This window comes from Argentina silus, assembly GCF_951799395.1.
Source record: "Argentina silus genome assembly, chromosome: 3".
In the NCBI taxonomy this organism is placed as follows: Eukaryota; Metazoa; Chordata; class Actinopteri; order Argentiniformes; family Argentinidae; genus Argentina; species Argentina silus.
The window spans coordinates 28459974-28480851 of record NC_139657.1 but is presented as its reverse complement, the minus strand read 5'-3'; the positions used below and the strand labels follow the sequence as shown (position 1 = coordinate 28480851).

Genomic DNA, 20878 nt, shown 5'->3' with positions numbered 1-20878 from the left:
TTTTCCTACAGGTGTGATTCGTCTTTGTTGCAGGTGTTCCTATATAGATGTATTACGTTGAACCTAGACCAATTCCCCGCCTGCTTTCATACTTTATCTGATAAGGTACTGTAACTCATGTGTATAGGACCATTAGTAGTAGTATCCCCCCCCCCCACACACACACACACCATGCTCCAAATAAAGGATGTGTTTAAACGCCGTCCTCCATTATTTTACCTATTATTTTAGCTCTTCCGTATACTGTGGAAAGTAAATGCCAAATCCTTATCACTTATTTACTTACCACCAACAAACTTCTGCCCAAATACCTGTTCCAGACCACTCACGTTTTTTCTTTTCTTTGTTATGTTTTGACTGTGCCCTGGCAGGGTATGAAAGCATCTAAAGTTAGAGTAAACTAGGGTTTGTAGTAAAATTAACACATGGGCTTATAAGTTCCAACAGACAATAGACATCATGGAACTGTGTGTTATATCAACTTTGGCTGAATTATATTATCTGATAAAACATTACATAATATAATCATCAAGTATGTAATTATAATTAGCATGTTGTATCTGGACACTGTTTATGATGCGATACAAAGCCTCTAACTTCCTACACCTCTCACTTGACCACATGACCAGTGATGTCATCTGCAGGATTCTGTGTAACAGGTTTCTACCAGGGGAATACCGTCTCTGTTGTTTTCCTTCTACAAATATGAGCCAACGTGTTACGTGCAGGAAGAAACTAGTAGATATGTAAGACATGAGGAAACGTCTTCCAATAAACATCTCTTATTTCCATTCCGTGTGTTGTCTCTTTTGATAAGTCTGTTATGCAACATAGGCTATACAATGTACCAAACCAAGTGAACATGACAGACCTTGATGTTTCACTGACTGTGCAAGCTATCATGTGATAAACATGTTGTATGAAAGGGAAAGAGCAATATTTATACCAAGAGCAATATACACATATTTCTTCTGACTTATCAATATATCATAACAAAGTCAACTCTGAAAATAGAAAATGCTAGAAAAGTAAAACAATCTATAATAGCAAATAAGCTCTACTACCGATACAGAATACCATCTACTCTCTACCTATACAGAAGAAAATGACAGGAATACACAAAAGATACAAAACTGTGAATATTGGAGAATGATTTGTACACGTTGAAGAATAAAACGTCTGTACAATGAAACAGCTGATATACCAGATACCACAGTGACAGCATGTAGAACAGGAAATCACTCAACTAAACCAATCAACACAAATGTGCTTTTAGTTTATTCATGTTACAGTATTAATTGGTCTTTGGCAGAGCATCCTGAAGGTTATACTAAAAGCTTCAATCTAATGAGTTCAGATATTGCTTATTCTTAGTACCAATAAAAGGCTACCCATTGACTGACAGTAAGGCGCAGCATTTGAGCACTCAGGTAAGCAACTAGCTACCCAACTATAATATATGCCATTTAGCTGACGCTTTTATCCAAAGCGACTTACATTGCAGTGAGTGCATACATTTCAGTATATATGGTCCCAGCGGGAATCAAACCCACAACCTAAACTTTGTTAGCGCTATGCTCTACCAACTGAGCCACAGAGGACCACCTACTACTAGGAACTAGCCCAGTCCCACATATTAGCCCAAGTTCTAGCTCAAATTCTTTGTCATTACACTCTCACTGTGAGTTTCCAAGTTCTTAAGAATTAACAGTGGGTCTTTCCTACATTAGCCAGCTCATCACATGACTGTCGTGGTATCAAATTGACCAATGGGTGATGGAGCAGCTACAGAGCCCAGTGCAAACTCCAGTTACATGTGTGACATCACCATTTCTTTATTAGAGCAATCAGATGACCCTCCCCGACCCCTCCCCCACCCCCCTAGTGTTAGGGTTAGGATTAGGGTTTCTGAACTTCCAAAGTAACAGCCCAAGAACAGCAAGGACCACGACAAGGGCGACAACGATGATACCAGTGATGAGGCCAATGGAAGATCCTGAATCTGTAATGACATAAAACACTGATGAAGATCAAAAAAGCTTTCTGAATCAATATGACATCAGGTTTCTAAACAAGGGCCTAACAGCTCAATTTTGCTTCAGCAAAACAGTTTCAACTGAAAAATACCCAACAACTCAGAATACTACTGCATGATATTTTATTGGACCTTGTTTGTTTTAAGAAAACTGTTAACTTAAACTCTGCTTGAATAATCACTGTTTTCTGTGTGACAATGTATTGCTCACATCTTGCATTTTTACTGATGCAAAATGGAGCCCTAAGCAATAATGTTAATGTTGCATGCAAGATGAATGAGGTTAGTGGATACCAAGTTTTATTGAATAGTGCCATCAGTTTGACTACGAGTCAATCGAAAAGGTTGCTCCTAACTACTAAATTCATACTCTCTGTACAGATTACTTTCAGAATACCTTGGGTACAACTTAGGGTAACAGTTTGGTTTCATCTCAATCAGCCCACTTTCTCTGTTACTCAATAAGAGTTCCTGAAGTCACTCTGAATGTGAAGAGTGAACATGTTCTCAGAGAGGGGTGAACTGACCAGGTGTAAACACTTTTACAGAACAACGATTACATCAGGGATCACCGATGGTCCAGATCTATCGCCAAAGGAGATTCCTTACCGTTTTGAAGTCAATTTTGGCCATTAAAACAGGAGAAAAGCTGCATTTATGAAGCAAATAATCACCTCCTCAGCCCTCTGCTTTCCCTATTCCCAAAAGTGTTTTGTATAACCTATTTCAGCTATGCTGACCAGCTAAGAACACTGAGAGATGGAGAAGATCGGGCACGTTTAGTGGGGAGTTTTATTGTGCACTACTGTATGTACTTTGAATCACTGAGTCTCTCTTATAATTAGCATGTTGTATTTTCTTACCTCTGTTGGTGTTTATCAGGGAGGGGTCCAGTTTGATGACGATGTTGTCCTCCATCCCAGAGAGCTGAACCACACACTCATACTCTCCCAGTAGGTTCTTCTCCAAATCCTCAGGCTTCAGAGTGAGGCGAGTGCTCGTCTGGAAGGTTCCGTCGTTGTTGGGGAGAACCTCTCCGTGCTCCACATCCTCATACACCTCCTGTCCATCTCTCCTCCAGAACACCATCACTCCACTGGGGTAGAAACCTGTAGCGTGGCAGGTGACTGGAGAGGAGGGGGTCTTCTGGAGCAGAGACACTGAGGGAGGGACTGGAGAGAGAAGGGGGAGGGGGGGTGGGGGGAGTTAAAGATAACTAACATTGTAGTTAGGGGTTCACACAGGTGGGATGCTGCAAAGGGAGTGGGAGGGGGGTGGGGGGGATCTGTGGGGTTTGTCGGGAGGGGGGGGGGGTCTGTGGGTGGCACTGGTTGGGAGAATAACCAATGGCTACGGTGCTCCTGTTTAGTAAATGAAGTCCACCTTTGGGGGATTGTTAAACCAGTCGACGAGTGAGTGAGGAGAGTGAGTGGCAAGATTGAAAGATAACAGAGTAAAGGAGAGAGTTAACCTTTATCGAGTGGAATAAAGTGATTTAACACGAGGCTCAACCCCTATGAGAGTTACAATACACTAATTGCAGAGACATGAATACAAAGTATGAATACGCAGTATGACAGGATGCTGCATCACAAATAAGACATTGCATAGTCCAAATCAATGTCATTGCCAAAGAAACAAAAACAAACTCACAACAACCAGTCACATTTACTCATACGACCACCAAGCATGCAAAAATGCCTTAAAACACAAATAACACAATCAGGATTCAACAAGCTTCCGCACAGATTCCAGCCGAGCTGCTGGGCCTAAACGCACATGCCACCACGCACACTCAAAGGCACAGCCAGGCCATTGAATCTAAACATCATTCACACTAGCAGCAATGTTCTAAAAGCAATAATAATAATAATAAATTACAGGCCCGGCACCAGGATGAAGTCTGTCTGTCTATCGATCTCCTCCGCTCCGTTTCAATACTATGTTCCATCAAACTTACCAAAGCTGCTCATCATTTGAAGACAAAGTCCATCCTCCTTTCTTTCTTTATAAAGAGTTCAATGACACGGTTGTACAGTACATCATCAGCGCATTTCAGTTCCAATAAAAGGTCCTTCTCGATTGCCGTGGGTGCCAGTGCTGACATTCGAGCCTGCTCAGTCTTATTTCTTGAATACGTTTTAATTCGTTTTAGGGCTGAAAATGTCCACTCGACAGAGGCAGTAGATACTGGGATGTTCACAGCCAAACATGTCAATGCGTGAAGTTGACGCGTGCTCCTAGGCGGCTAGGCAAGCTAGAAGGCTCCGGCGTGTCAAAGAATACACCCAACATGACAAACTCAAAATCTGATCATATTCTGTCATATTCTTTAACCAATCAACAACATCGTCCCCATTTGCTTCAACAGCAGAGGGGATTCAACAGCACAGGTGGAAAATCTGATTGGATAAAAGCTCTAATTTGCAGTGTAATCGGAAAGTATTCAGACCCCTTCACGTTTTTTTCCTCATCAATCTACACACAATACCCCATAATGACAAAGCGAAAACAGATTTTTAGAAATGTTTGCTAATTTATTAAAAATAAAAATCTGAAATATCACATTTACATAAGTATTCAGACCCTTTGCGATGACACTCGAAATTAAGCTCAGGTGCATCCTGTTTCTATTGATCATCCTTGAGCTGTTTCTGTGACTTGATTGGAATCCACATGTGGTAAATTCAATTGATTGGACATGATTTGGAACGGCACACACCTGTCTATATAAGGTCCCACAGTTGACAGTGCATGTCTGAGCAAAAACCAGACCATGAGGTCAAAGGAATTGTCCGTAGACCTCAGAGATAGGATTGTGTTGAGGCACAGATCTGGGGAAGAGTACAAAAAAAATTCTGCGGTATTGAAGGTCCCCTAGAACACAGTAGCCTCCATCATTCTTAAATGGAAGAAGTATGGAACCACCAAGACTCTTCCTAGAGCCTAAACCAAATGGTCACTTTGACAAAACTCCAGAGGTCCTCTGTGGAGATGGGAGAACCTTCCAGAAGGACAACCATCTCTGCAGCACTCCACCAATCTGACCTTTATGGTAGAGTGGCCAGATGGAAGCCACTCCTCTGTAAAAAGCACATGACAGCCCGTGTGGAGTTTACCAAAAGGCAGTTAAAGGACTCTCAGATCATGAGAAACAAGATTCTCTGGTCTGATGAAACCAAGATTGAGCTCTTTGGCCTGAATGCCAAGCGTCACGTCTGGAGGAAACCAGGCACTGCTCAACACCTGGCCAATACCATCCCTACGGTGAAGCATGGTGGTGGCAGCATCATGCTGTGGGGATGTTTTTCAGTGGCAGGGACTGAGAGACTAGTCAGGATCGAGGGAAAGATGAACGAAGCAAAGTACAGAGAGATCCTTGATGAAAACCTGCTCCAGAGCACTCAAGACCTCAGACCGGGGTGAAGGTTTACCTTCCAACAGGACGACGACCCTAAGCTCACAGCCAAGACAATGCAGGAGTGGCTTCGGGACAAGTCTCTGAATGTTCTCGAGTGGACCAGCCAAAGCCCGGACTTGAATCCGATCTAACATCTCTGGAGAGACCGAAGAATAGCTGTGCACCGACGCAATCCATCCAACCTGACAGACCTTGAGAGGATCTGCAGAGAAGAATGGGAGACACTCCCCAAATACAGGTGTGCCAAGCTTGTAGCATCATACTCAAGCAGACTTGAGGCTGTAATCGCTGCCAAGGGTGCTTCAGCAAAGTACTGAGTAAAGGGTCTGAATACTTATGTAAATGTGATTTCAGTTTTTTATTTTTAATAAATTAGCAAACATTTCTAAAAACCTGTTTTGGCTTTGTCATTATGGGGTATTGTGTGCAGATCGATGACGGGAAAAAAATAATTTAATCCTGTGGGGGGACATGCAGCGTTCGGCCTGTAGAGGGAGCTACAGGACCGTGGCCGGGGTTGTGTCGGCGAGACTTTTGGTGCACACCTGCTGCAAATTAAGTCTCGCCGGCGAATGTTTAAGATGTGTGTGCTTCTGCCATTTCAGTAGCTAAGCTGGAAACGGCGAGACAGGCGAGGTGGGCTGGGAACGACAGGAGTGGCTTCCGAGACAGACGACTGAAAAGTCGCAGGAACTTTGAGACGGGCTGAAAAGCCGCTAGAACTTTGAGACGGGCTGAAAAGCCAATAAAGTGAATGTTGGTGATAATAAACGGGACAAAATCCCTCACTACGATACTGCGTCTGCCTCTGTGTACAACGGACTTTGTTACATTGGCGCCCAACCTGGGACACAGAGGGAAGGCAGAATGGAGGCGTTAGCAGCGGCGATGTCGAGGATAGCGCTTGTCCTCGAGCAGCAGACGGCCCTGCAGCAGACCCAGCAGACGACGCTGGAGGAACTAACGGCGGCGAGGATCACGGACAGTGCCCTCCTTCAGGACTTCACCAGGGTCGGCGGGCCGGCGCCGGGGACCGGAGCGGCACCAGGTCCCCCCAAGGTCCAGTACCACCGCCCCCAGGACCTCCAGACCGCCGTCGGACAGGCCGAGGACCATCTCTCCCTCCCACCGCGGGGGCCACAACGACCAACCCCGGCCCCGCGGCAAGGGGGGGGGGGCCAACGCCCAGGAGGAGCCGGGGGAGCAGAAGGAGAGAGGCCGGCGCCCGCCCCGAGGACGAGATGGCAGGGGCGCACCTATCCGGAACCGACCCCGGCCCCACAGGGAGCACCTCGAGCGACAGGGGGGGTGTGTTGGCGGTGCGGACGGCCGGGCCACGTGCAGGCCGAGTGTCGGGCGATGGACGTGGGACGGGTCGTCCGCATCGGCGACATACCGGGCCCTCCCCCCGGACCAGGAGCGGCGTATCGTATTCCGGTAAGGATACAACATGATACGCACCAGGCATTCTTGGATTCGGGCTGCATGCAGTCCATGATCCAGGAGCGCCTGGTTCGGCCGGGGGCATTGTTGAAGGCATCGAGGGTGCGGGTGAGGTGTGTGCATGGGGACATTCACGAATATCCGGTGGTCGCTATCGAAATTCATTTTGAGGGGAAAAACCATAGAGTACAGGCGGCGGTTAGCCCACGCCTCACGCATCCCCTGATTCTAGGTGTGGATTGGGAGGGGTTTCCTCAAGCGGTAAAGAGGGCTACCGGGATGCGTGCACGACAGCTAGGGAGGTGTGTGGCGTGTAATGTGCTCTGTGCCGAGGCGGCGCCTCGCGACACTGCCGGGGAGCCGGAGCCGGCGGGGGCGCCTCACCCCGAGACTTCCTCGCCGAACTATCCGCTGCTAGGCGACTTCCCCCTCGAGCAGTCTCGTGACGAGACCCTCAGATCAGCCTTTGACCAAGTGATAGCAATTGATGGTACGTTGATACGGCCAGACACAGTGCGCGCCCACCCCTATTTTGCGATTATCAGCGACAGGTTATATCGAGTAAGTCGTGACTCACATAGTCAGGAGGAAGTAACCCAGTTGCTGGTTCCCCGCAGCCGCCGCGAAATGGTCTTCCAGGCGGCTCATTTCAACCCCATGGCGGGCCATCTAAGGTATGACAAAACACTGCACCGTATAATGGCTCGATTTTATTGGCCGGGGATTCGGGCAGAGGTGCGTAGGTGGTGCGCTTCCTGTCGGGAATGTCAGTTAGTAAATCCCCCGGCCATTCCACGGGCCCCCTTGCGGCCCTTACCATTGGTCGAAAACCCGTTCGACCGCATTGCGATGGATATTATCGGGCCATTTGAACGGAGCACACAGGGTTATCGATTTGTGTTGGTCTTGATAGATTACGCCACCCGATACCCCGAGGCAATACCTCTGCGCAATATCTCTGCCAAGAGTGTAGCGCAAGCATTGTTTCAAGTCATCTCCCGCGTGGGAATCCCGAAAGAGATTCTCACCGATCAGGGCACTAATTTTATGTCACGCACCCTCAAGGAACTGTATGGCTTGTTGAACATCAAGGCGATTCGAACCAGTGTTTACCACCCGGCCACTGACGGCCTTTGTGAGCGGTTCAATCAGACCTTGAAGTCAATGATCCGGAAGTTTGTCCACGAGGATAGTCGGAATTGGCATAAATGGCTAGATCCCCTGTTGTTTGCGGTGCGGGAAGTTCCCCAAGCTTCCACCGGGTTTTCCCCGTTTGAATTACTCTACGGGCGTAAGCCCCGGGGTGTCCTAGACCTGTTTAAAGAAAATTGGGAGGAAGGGTCTAGCGACAGTAAGAGTGAGATCCAGTACGTCCTCGACTTGCGCACAAAGCTCCACGCCCTAGGGGCTATCTCACGTGAGCATTTGCTGCAAGCCCAGGAGCGTCAGAAACGCCTGTATGACAGGGGGTCTACCCTACGAGAGTTTACACCGGGAGACAAGGTGCTCGTACTGTTACCCACCTCCAGCACGAAATTACTCGCGAAGTGGCAAGGACCGTTTGTGGTCACACGTCGCATGGGGGACGTGGATTATGAGGTTGTACGCTCGGACCGGGGGGATAGCTTGCAGGTGTATCACGTCAATCTCCTAAAAAAATGGAACGACGTGGTCACGGTTGCTCTGGCTACGGTAATTCCGGAGAGAGAGGAGTTCGGTCCGGAAGTCCCAAAATCGAAAGTTAGCACTCCGGTCGATATTGATAACCATCTCTCTGCTAGCCAGGCCGCGGACGTTGCAGATTTGCAGCTTAAGTTCGCTGACGTGTTCTCTCCCCTGCCCGGTCGGACTACGCTCATCGACCACCATATAGAAACGCAGCCGGGTTTAACGGTGCGCACGCGTCCCTATAGGTTGCCGGTGCACAAACGAAACGTTGTGTGCACGGAGTTGGAAGCCATGCTGGAGCTGGGTGTGGTCGAGGAGTCCCGCAGTGATTGGTGTAGCCCCATCGTGCTTGTCAACAAGCCAGATGGGACTATACGGTTCTGTGTGGATTATAGACGGGTTAATGCGGTCTCCAAGTTCGATGCCTATCCGATGCCCCGGGTCGACGAGCTCTTGGACCGGCTTGGTACGGCCAGGTACTTCACGACATTGGATTGCACGAAGGGATACTGGCAGATTCCACTCTCGCCGGTGTCCCGGGAGAAAACGGCATTCTCCACTCCGCTCGGGTTATTCCAGTTCACCGTGCTCCCTTTCGGGTTGTTCGGAGCCCCAGCCACTTTTCAGCGCCTCATGGACCGTATTCTGCGGCCGCACGCCGCCTATGCTGCGGCCTACCTAGATGACATTGTCATTCACAGTGACACCTGGCCGCAGCATGTGCGGAGTGTGGCTGCTGTTCTGCGGTCCCTGAGGCAGGCGGGGCTGACGGCCAACCCGAAAAAGTGCGTGATCGGGCGGAGGGAGATCCGGTATCTGGGGTACCACTTGGGACGGGGGGAGGTGCGGCCGCAGATTGAAAAGACTGCGGCCATCGCCGCCTCTCCCCGGCCCAAGACAAAGAAGGAGGTGAGGGCCTTCCTGGGGCTGGCGGGATATTACCGCCAGTTCGTACCAGGGTTTTCGGAGCTGGCCAGTCCCTTGACGGACCTCACCCGGAAGGGTGCCCCGGATCCGGTCCAATGGTCGGGCCAGTGCCAGGGGTCGTTCGAGGCCCTTAAGGGGGCTCTTTGTGGAGAAACGGTCCTGTATGCGCCTGATTTTAACCTCCCTTTCTCCCTACAGACGGACGCGTCGGATAGAGGGCTGGGAGCAGTACTGACCCAGCGCGTGGAGGGGGCCGACCGGCCGGTGCTGTACCTGAGCCGCAAGCTGTCAGAGAGGGAGGGCCGGTACAGCACCGTGGAGAAGGAGTGCCTGGCCATCAAGTGGGCGGTCGGCACCCTCCGCTACTACCTGTTGGGTCGCGCCTTCACCCTCTACTCCGACCATGCCCCCCTCCAGTGGCTCCACCGCATGAAGGATGTAAACGCGAGGATCACCCGGTGGTACCTCGCGTTGCAGCCCTTCAACTTTTCCGTCGTGCACAGACCGGGTGCGCAGATGGTCGTGGCAGACTTCCTCTCCCGTGCAGGGGGGGGGGAGTAGGTCGTCGGCCGTCGGTTCCCCGGCCTGTGTCGGGCGGTGGGGGTATGTGGGGGGACATGCAGCGTTCGGCCTGTAGAGGGAGCTACAGGACCGTGGCCGGGGTTGTGTCGGCGAGACTTTTGGTGCACACCTGCTGCAAATTAAGTCTCGCCGGCGAATGTTTAAGATGTGTGTGCTTCTGCCATTTCAGTAGCTAAGCTGGAAACGGCGAGACAGGCGAGGTGGGCTGGGAACGACAGGAGTGGCTTCCGAGACAGACGACTGAAAAGTCGCAGGAACTTTGAGACGGGCTGAAAAGCCGCTAGAACTTTGAGACGGGCTGAAAAGCCAATAAAGTGAATGTTGGTGATAATAAACGGGACAAAATCCCTCACTACGATACTGCGTCTGCCTCTGTGTACAACGGACTTTGTTACAAATCCATTTTAGAATAAGGCTGTAAAGAGACTGGAAAACTGCACTGAAAGCAGCGCAACTGAGGGAGAGAGTAGCAATGAAATGATGTTAATAGACTGATGGGAACGAACTTTGTAAAATACATATAGCATTAATAAAAAATATTGAATTATAAAAATATAAAATAAAAAAATAATCTCTAGACCAGCAGAGAAGGCCTTGCTGGCCCTGTTGTGTGTTTCTGTACCTGTCCTCTTCAGAGTGCTCTTTCCGTACTCCAGATACTTCTTCAGCCACTCAATGCAGATCTGGGTGTAGTAGATTTTTCTGTACTCATTACCATCTTGCTCTCTGTCCCACATCAGTTTGGAGATGAAGGCCTTTGGTGATGGAGCGATCCACGTCAATGTCTTTAGGTCAAATGCAAGGAAATCCTCTCCATCATAACCATACTGATCATACCCCTCTGTGACTCCAGTCTCCTCATCCCAACTACAGCCACACATCCTCTGGACAATGTGAACACCTGAGAGACAGAGAGAGAGAGAGAGAGATAACTACAACAGCGAAAACATGGGTTAAACACACCAAAGAATTCACTTGAATTGATTCATTACAGATTTATTATAAGTGAGGGTGAGTGAATGGGTGCAATGCTTTCAGATAATTAACAAAGACATACATGAATGTTTGTATAGTCCAACATCAGCAGTGTCACCACACTCAAGCGGATCACCACTTTCCCTAATCAGAAGCCATGGATGAACAGTGAGGTCCGACTCCTGCTGAAGGCACGCGACATTGCCTTCAGATCAGGGGATGCTCGGGCCTATAGCTCATCCAGGGCTAATCTGCAGAGGGGCATCAAAAAGGCCAAGCACAACCACAAGCCGAGGATAGAGGATCACTTCAGAAACAACTCTGACCCCCGACGCATGTGGCAGGGCATCCAGGCCATCACTGACTACAAACCAACTAACACCTCACCCCTCTCCGTTGACGCCTCCCTCCCTGATGAGCTGAACGACTTCTACGGCCGCTTTGACAGGGACAACAAGGAGGTGGCCATCAAGGCTGTGCTCCCTGCGGATCACCAGCCCCTCACTCTATCTCCCACCGACGTGTGTGCGGCACTGAGCAGGACTAACGCACGCAAGGCTGCTGGTCCTGATGGGATCCCCGGACGCGTCCTCAGGGCCTGCGCTGTGCAGCTGACTAAGGTTTGGACTGACATTCAACCTGTCCCTAGCCCAAGCAGCTGTCCCCGCGTGCTTCAAAACCACCTCCATCGTGCCGGTGCCAAAACACTCCACTGCAACGAGCTTAAATGACTTCCGACCAGTGGCACTCACGCCCATCATCATGAAGTGCTTCGAGAGGCTGGTCTTAGCTCAACTCAAGACCTGCCTACCACCCACACTGGACCCCTTTCAATTCGCCTGCCGGCAGAACAGGAGTACAGAGGATGCCATTTCAACGGCACTTCACTCCGCCCTGTCCCACCTCGACAAGACTAACTCTTATGTGAGAATGCTGTTTATTGACTTCAGCTCAGCATTCAACACCATCATCCCCTCCAAACTGATCTCCAAACTCAGGCAACTGGGCATCAACCCCTCCCTCTGCAACTGGATTCTAGACTTCCTGACCAACAGGCCGCAGTCTGTTAGGCTTCACAACCACACCTCCTCAACCCTCACCCTGAACACCGGCGTTCCACAAGGCTGTGTGCTGAGCCCCCTCCTTTACTCCCTCTTCACCTACGACTGCACACCTGTACATGGCTCAAACACCATTGTTAAGTTTGCAGACGACACAACGGTGATCGGTCTCATCAGCAACAACGATGAGTCGGCCTACAGGGAGGAGGTCCAGCACCTAACAGTGTGGTGCAACGACAATAACCTGGCTCTCAACACCAAGAAGACCAAAGAACTCATTGTGGACTTCAGGAAGTCTAAAGCTGGCGCACACACCCCCATCCTCATCAACGGGACTGAGGTGGAGCGAGTCACCAGCTTCAAGTTTCTGGGTGTCCACATCTCTGAGGACCTCTCCTGGACCCTCAACACCTCCACCCTGATAAAGAAGGCTCACCAGCGTCTCTTCTTCCTGAGGAGACTAAAGAAGGTCCATCTATCTCCTCAGATCCTGGTGAACTTCTACCGCTGCACCATCGAGAGTATCCTTACCAACTGTGTCACAGTATGGTATGGCAACTGCTCGGCATCGGACCGGAAAGCACTGCAGAGGGTGGTGAAAACTGCCCAACGCATCACCGGTTCCTCACTCCCCTCCATCGAGGCTGTCCAGGGCAAACGATGCTTGCGTAAGGCACGCAGCATCGTCAAGGACATCTCTCACCCCAACCATAGACTTTTCACCCCACTCCCCTCCGGGAGGCGCTACAGGTCTCTCCGCACCCGAACCAGTAGGTTCAGAGGCAGCTTCTTCCCTGCGGCTGTCACCCTGCTGAACTCGAACACTACACCTACCTGACAACCTACTACCCCTGCAACCCCCACCCCCCCCCCACCCGGACAATTGCACTATTGCACTATTACTCCCCTCCCCTGCTCTTACTCAATACCACTGCTCTTCTGTACATACCTGTCCATACTGTTCATACTGTTCATAATGCACATAATGCACATAATGCACATATCCTATATTTTCTTTAATACTACTGCACATACTGTACATACTTGTTTATACTGTTTATACGGCATTCCATATTTATATTTATTCTGCATCTACCTCATGTTACTGTTAATACATATATACTGCTAGACTGCATTACCCATACAGCTCATATGCTGCTACACTGCTCATACTGTAACTATTTATTCTGCTATAATGCTACTGCTACTCATATACTGCTATACTGCACTGCTATATTATACTGCTTATATTATACTATATTATACTGCACTACTACTGATCATATATTGCACTACCTGTAAATACTGTTCATTGCACTTTCTGCTATTTTGCACTTCTGGTTAGACGCGAACTGCATTTCGTTGTCTCTGTACTTGTACTCTGCACAATGACAATAAAGTTGAATCTAATCTAATCTAATCTAATAATCCAGATAAAGTCCAAAGTAAAAAAATAAGAAAAACCATATAGAACATAGAAGAAAATTGAGAATTGAGCTGTTTTGAGAGCAATGGGAGGCCCTACCCAGTATTAGTATAGTGTTCCTAATGAAGAGCAATGGGAGGCCCTACCCAGTATTAGTATAGTCTTCCTAATAAAGAGCAATGGGAGGCCCTACCCAGTATTAGTATAGTTTTCCTAATAAAGAGCAATGGGAGGCCCTACCCAGTATTAGTATAGTGTTCCTAATAAAGTGTTTGTGAGTGTATTTTCTCAGTTGCTGCCACGACAGGAGGAAAATACAGGAGTGACGGGAGTGATTGGAGGGTGACAGAAAGAAAGAAAGAAAGAGTAGAGAAGTGATTCCTGCCGTAACCAATGTTCCTGTTTAAGAATATATAACCCCAAATATTAATATATTCATGTTCAACTTGTATAATAACTCTGTATGCATTCTAAATTGTATATGTTCATCAGATAATTCATGTGTTACATTTCACCTGGCCAGGCTGCCTGTGATTTCCTCATAACATAATCATCAGGAATGGATCATTTATTTTAAATCCACTTGTGTCAATGTGTGTCACAGTGTGTCCAGCCACAGAGGGTGTGTGTGTGTGAGTGTGAGTGTGAGTGTGAGTGTGTGTGTGTGAGTGTGAGTGTGAGTGTGAGTGTGAGTGTGTGTAAGAATTTAAAGTTCCAGAATGAAAGGTTCTGTGCATGACGGCCCTTCAACATGGGCAAGAAGGTACACTAAATGTTTTATCTCCCATGTAGGCAAATGTTTATGGTTTTTCAATGTGAGACAGATCAGGCCATAACTTTCCCAAATCCAAGAGAACAACAGGTAAATATGAATTATGGTCGATTAAAATCAGAAAAATCAGAAAAAGGAATGTAACAGTGCTAAAGAAGTTATTCACTTACCTCCACTCTGGTTGAAACGCTGCATTAGAGTACCAATGTCTGCTTTCAAGACCTGCTGGCCGCCCATGAAAAACTGAGTATATCCCTCCCAGTGCTGTGGGTCTTCTGCAGTTGCCTTGTTCATCCAGTCCTGTGTGGGCACTGCTCTCTTGGTGTTGCTGTCATAGTGAATCGTCTGAACACCATCCAACATTACCACAGAAACAAACTCTGGGAAGTTTGGAACATCAGAGGATGCAGTATAGAAATACTGTATGGAGTGGGTCACTAGAAGAAGAAACATGAATGTAGGTAGGTTGTGGTTGGAGAGCGGGCGTAACACCAAGACTTGTAAAACCAAGTTCGAGTCGACTTTGGGGCAATTTTGACAAAAATGCTTCTATATATTTACTTGCTAATTCTTGTTGCAAATGCTAATGTTTGCTAATGCCAAACATGTCAACCTATAGTAGCTCTGTTGTGTTTTTAGATGAGATATGAATCTGTTCAAGGATCTGTTTAAATCCACTTGTGTCAATGTGTGTCACAGTGTGTCCAACCACAGAGGGTGTGTGTGTGTGTGTGTGTGTGTGTGTGTGTGTGTGTGTGTGTGTGTGTGTGTGTGTGAATCTGTTCAAGGAGACAGCTCTCTTAGCGCTCCTGAACCATAAAGGCTCTCTGACATTGGTGTAATTGTTGTTGTTGTTTGTGTACTATGTCACCACACGCACGCCAAGCGGACACGATTCATATGTACCACATCACAATCTAATTGGACATCATTAGCCAATCTCAAGTGAACAAACTTCATGGCCATGGACCGTACAAACAGCCCAATCCCCCATATTGCAGTTATTCTGGATGTCTGTGTTATGTGGCTGAGATGCTATCCCATACCAACTCTGCTGAAGAGTAGAATTAAATGACTGCACCCTTATATAGAGAGATACACATTAACACCCTCTGACAAAACCAGCATGACATATGACTCGCAACTGTAATACTATTACCATTATTTCAGGTCATGACAAGACTGAACTGTGATGTCATGCACTGTGACTCTGTACTTTGCTCCAATGCCCTCTAAAACAAGTGGTTGTTGTTGGCATAATAATGTGTGAAAATAAAGTCAATTCTGCTCAGTGAATTTTAAAAACGGGTATATTGGCATGGATCTTGTCACAAGCAGCTTGGTGTGTGTCCATTCAACCGTATCAGCATGCAGGGAGCAGGTTTGTATACTCTCTTGAAAAGAGCGGAATTTACCACTTTGATAAAGTTCGTCTTGGGGTGGGGGAGGGCTGGGATAAACCATTACAGTGGTTGCCAACCAGAAAGTGCAAGGGATATTCTAACAGTGTGTTTTAAAAATGCTTTTCACTGCAAAGCCGGCGGTGGCTATGGGCAAAGTTAGGACACCCTATGAAAACCTTTGTCTTTTTCAACATATTCAAACATATGGACATTTGATATTCATTTGAACAATATTGAAAAATTGAGATAATATAACTAAGCAAATACAACTGAAACAAATTATTTAAAAAATTATTGGTAAAATGTAATTAATAGAAATGCAATCTTCTTGTGAGGAAAAAGTTAGGACACCCCCACATTTAGTTCCACTTAAAATGCCTAAAATTATAATCAAGAGCACCACATCAGGTGCAAATGAATAGAACATCATTACAGAGGATTTTGGAGGAGCCTGTCCTATTTAAACCTCAGACATTTAGTTTGGTTTGCTCTTGATTGTTGAAGTGAGTTGCATCACCATGGCGAGATCAAAAGAGCTCTCTGAGGCCTTCAGAAGAAAAATTGTAGATGCATATGAGTCTGGGAAGGGATATAAAAAGATCTCCAAACAATTTGAAATTAGCCATTCCACTGTCTGGAAAATAATATACAAGTGGAGAACATTTAAAACCACCACCAACATGGCCAGGTTAGGCCGCCCAAGCAAGTTCATCCCAAGAGCTGACCGAAAGATGCTTAAAGAAGTCTCCAACAATCCCAGAATGTCATCACGGGACCTACAGGTATCTCTTGCCACAATTGATGTCAAAGTACATGCATCCACCATAAGAAAGAGACTGAACAAGTTTGCATTACATGGGAGGTGTGCAAGGAGGAAACCCCTGCTGTCAAAAAAACCCATCAGGGCAAGACTAAAGTTTGCCAGAAAACACCTAGAGAAAGACCAGAACTTCTGGAACAATGTGCTTTGGACAGATGAATCCAAAGTTGAACTATTTGGGCACAGTAGATTAGATTAGATTAGATTAGATTCAACTTTATTATCATTTTGCAGAGTACACCTACAGAGACAACGAAATGCAGTTAGCGTCTAACCAGAAGTGCAAAAAAGCAGAAAAGTGCAGTGTGAACAGTATATACAGGTAGTGCAGTATAGTATAAGTAGTGCAGTGTAAGCAGTATATGAATTAGCAGTAGCATTATAAGCAGAATAAATAGAATGCAGTGTGAACAGTGTAAGCAGCATATGAGCTGTATAGGCAATGCAGTATAAGCAGTATATATGTATTAACAGTAACATTAGAGTAAATAGCAGAATAAATATGGAATGCCGTATGAACCGTATAAACAGGTATGTACAGTATGTACAGATAGAGTAAGAGTAGACATGTTTGGCGCAAAACCAAGACAGCATTTGAGAACAAGAACGTCATACCAACTGTGAAACATGGGGGTGAAAATGTCATGGTTTGGGGCTGCTTTTCTGCAGCAGGGCCTGGTCAGCTCACCATCATAGAATCCACTATGAATTCTGTATTGTATCAGAGGGTGCTTGAGGAAAATGTGAGACCATCTGTTCGAAAGTTGAAGCTGAAGCGGATGTGGACCATGCAATGACCCAAAACATTCCAGTAAATCTACCAAGAAATGGCTCAAGAAAAAGAAATTGAGAGTTCTGGAATGGTCAAGTCAAAGCCCGAATCTTAATCCTATTGAGATGCTGTGGATTGATTTGAAACTGGCTGTGCATGCAAGACACCCCTCGAACATCACACAGCTGAAAGAATTCTGCAAGGAGGAGTGGGAAAAACTTTCTCCCAATCGATGTCAGAGACTTGTAGACAGTTATAAGAAACGTCTAATTGAGGTTATTTCAGCCAAGGGGGGCAATACTATCTATTAGGGCATAGGGTGTCCTAACTTTTTCCTCAGTAGGAATTGGCATTATTGTTAATTTTTCGTTAAATAAATGATTACAAAGTTACATTTTCATTGTTTTTTGTTCAATTACATCCCCTTTATCTATAGATATTGTTAGAAAGAAGATAACATATTGATATGTCCATATTTTTAAGAGAATAATGTAATATTTTGGGGGGTGTCCTAACTTTTTCTCATGACTGTATATCTATTTAGCGCTGCCGGCCTTCCTAAGGGTAACTATGCAAACCAGAGACCCTATAAAAACAAAAGATATTAATTTCGAAATCACATGAACTATTATCCTTGGACTCAGATGGAATCAATCAAAACTGATTGAGTGACTTGTTGAATATATGTTTGCATTTGAGCTAATTTTAGGAGTGTCATAGCAAAAGGGGTGAATACTTATTGATTCAAGACATTTCAACTTTTCATGTTTAATTAATTAGTAAACATTTCTAAAAATGTATTTCCACTTTGACATTATAGGATATTTTGTAGATCAGTGACAAAAAAACATCTACAATCTATTTTAAAGTCAGGTGGTAACACAACAAAATGTGGAAAAAGTCCAGGGGGGTGTATACTTACTGAAGGCACTGTATATTTACTGACAATTGATCAATTGAACTGAAGATTAAGACTATTGTGTATGTGTACCACCTTGGTAGTCTGTACAGTATGTATACAGTACATACAATGCTCGATACAAGTATCATAAAAAATTATTAACAGCGTAAATCGGCTGTATCGATTGTATTGCAATACTCTACAAAGCATTAAGTGCAATGACAGGGGGCATAGTTATTTTGTAGATGTTCAACAAAGTTCCAACAAATAATCGTTTGTATTCTCTCTCTCATTAATCCACAAAACATAAGTTTGAAATCATCCAAATCATTCGTGAGGGACAACATTTACAGTTATTGCCACTACTTTAGTGTGGTACTACTTATAGGCTACTTACCGGAAGATGCGGTATGAAAGCAGAGAAGCAAAACAATAAAACTCATCATCTTGGAAGTACAATCGGGACGGACATGTGCGCACTTTACTAACGTCTCCGTTCAGCGCCGTGGAAATATCCACAAGCTGCAGAAGGCTGCGCATTAATAAATGACGAGCGACATGATTTTTTTTTTTTTTTTTGAGCCAATGGAAATCGAATAAAAGCAGCTCAAAACACGAAAAACCAGTTCACCAAAACCAAGCAAGACAGGACAGCTGAGGTTGCCTCTCGAAACTTAAAGGTAGTAGTCCTGAAGCAGAATCAAATCAAATGAAATCAAAGTTTATTTGTCAAATACACGGAATACAGCCGTAGACGGTGCAATGAAATACTTAGGGCAAGCTAGCTCCTCAACAGTGCAACGAAGTAACAATCATAGTAAAAGCAATAGCATAAGGTAGCAAAAGTATTTAGCAGCAGAAACACATCAACAATAGTGATGAGAGAGAGAGAGAGAGAGAGAGAGAGAGAGAGAGAGAGAGAGAGAGAGAGAGAGAGAGAGAGAGAGAGAGAGAGAGAGAGAGAGAGAGAGAGAGAGAGAGAGAGAGAGAGATAGCAAATATGTGATGTCATTGGAGAAGGTCACTGGTGCAGGTGGGTCAAATAATGGCGTGGACACTGGTCAGATGGTCAAGTAACAAACTAGTTACCATGACCTGGCTGTCTGAGAGAGAGGGAAATTAAGTGTCTAGAGTCATATTTCTACATGTCATAGATGGCGTTGAGACATTGTAAGTGACCACAAGTCAACCCAATAAGCATGGTTTTGAATGACCCAGGCTAGTAACTGCATAGACAGCCATGATTGGTGAAAAGGTTCATTGAAACATCCCCATGTGTCTCCTAAACTGCCCACAATATGCATATGTTTTAAAAAAAAATTATAACAATAATTTGTTTATTTACAAGAGGAATGTTTAGCACACCAGCGCCCATAACGACGCGATTTCAGGTAATTGGACTTTTGACTTCTTATGCTAATACTTCCCCTTACCCTAACCTTAACCACTCAAAGTTAATGCCTAACCTTAACCACTCACAGTTAATGCCTAACCTTAACCACTCATAGTTAATGCCTAATACTGCCCAACTTTAGTTTTTGACGTATCTCACGCCAAAACAGGTGGTCAAACGCTGGTATAGCCAGATAAGTGCACACAGACCGTATTTCAATGGTCTGCAGAAAGGATCCCCTAGAACATATTCCGTTGGAGACTATGTTGGAAACGTCGCCACCAAGTGTATAGGGGCTTGCTCTCACAGAATAAGTCACTGTACAAATGAAATAGACTGTGGGCTGATGTCGCAGCAATCTTCTGCTCTCCTATATAGCCTACTGTAGGCTACCTTTCTATCCAGACTCAATCCCACTTAAACCCCAAATCCTTATTCCTTTTTGGCAGGAAAATTCATCAATACAATGTTTCTTAACTTGTGATTGGGTGGGCAGGACGCACGTTTGGGTGGGCTGAGCCCACCCCTTCCCATAGCCACCGCCGGTTTTGCAGTGAAAACCATTCTTAAAACACACTGTTAGAATATCCCTTGCACTTTCTGGTTGGCAACCAGCTGTAATTTCCGGTAATGGTTTATCCCAGCCCTCCCCCACCCCAAGACAAACTTGATCAAAGTGGTAAATTCCGCTCTCTTCAAGAGAGCATACAAACCTGCGTCCTGCATGCTGATACTGTTGATTGGACACACACCAAGCTGCTTATGACAAGATCCTTGCCAATATAACCGTTTTTAAAATTCACTGAGCAGAATTGACTTTATTTACACACATTATTTTGCCAACAACAACCACTTGTTTTAGAGGGCATTGGAGCAAAGTACAGAGTCACAGTGCATGACATCACAGTTCAGTCTTGTCATGACCTGAAATAATGGTAATAGTATTACAGTTGTGAGTCATATGTCATGCTGGTTTTGTCAGAGAGTGGTAATGTGTATCTCTCTATATAAGGGTGCAGTCATTTAATTCTACTCTTCAGCAGAGTTGGTATGGGATAGCATCTCAGCCACATAACACAGACATCCAGAATAACTGCAATATGGGGGATTGGGGTGTTCGTACGGTCCAAGGCCATGAAGTTTGTTCACTTGAGATTGACTAATGATGTCCAATTAGCCAATCTTCCTTTTCTAGCCCTCAGCCGGTTGCTATTGTCTCATGCACGGAGATCATTACTTTACGTACAATTTCATACGAATGGCTGATGAGATCAGGCTG

At 45.9% G+C, this 20878-nt stretch overlaps 1 protein-coding gene across 1 annotated transcript; it reads right to left on the bottom strand.

Annotated features, from left to right (window-relative positions):
* Positions 1-1244: 1244 nt before the first annotated feature.
* LOC310802446 (major histocompatibility complex class I-related gene protein-like) lies at positions 1245-18890 on the bottom strand. The gene is made up of 5 exons (XM_083666801.1): positions 18604-18890; positions 14481-14747; positions 10699-10977; positions 2899-3207; positions 1245-2002 (listed from the first exon to the last, which is right to left on the bottom strand). Exons 1-5 carry the CDS (start codon positions 18650-18652, stop codon positions 1848-1850), a joined length of 1059 nt encoding a protein of 352 aa, XP_083522927.1. The 5' UTR covers positions 18653-18890; the 3' UTR covers positions 1245-1847.
* Between the last annotated feature and the right edge of the window lie 1988 nt (positions 18891-20878).

Coding starts and splice junctions, on each gene's coding strand:
- LOC310802446 (XM_083666801.1), bottom strand. CDS start 18,652: ATGATGAGTTTTATTGTTTTGCTTCTCTGCTTTCATACCGCATCTTCC. Junction 14,748..18,603: donor CTTTCATACCGCATCTTCCG/GTAAGTAGCCTA, acceptor TTCTTCTTCTAG/TGACCCACTCCATACAGTAT. Junction 2,003..2,898: donor CCTGATAAACACCAACAGAG/GTAAGAAAATAC, acceptor ATGTCATTACAG/ATTCAGGATCTTCCATTGGC.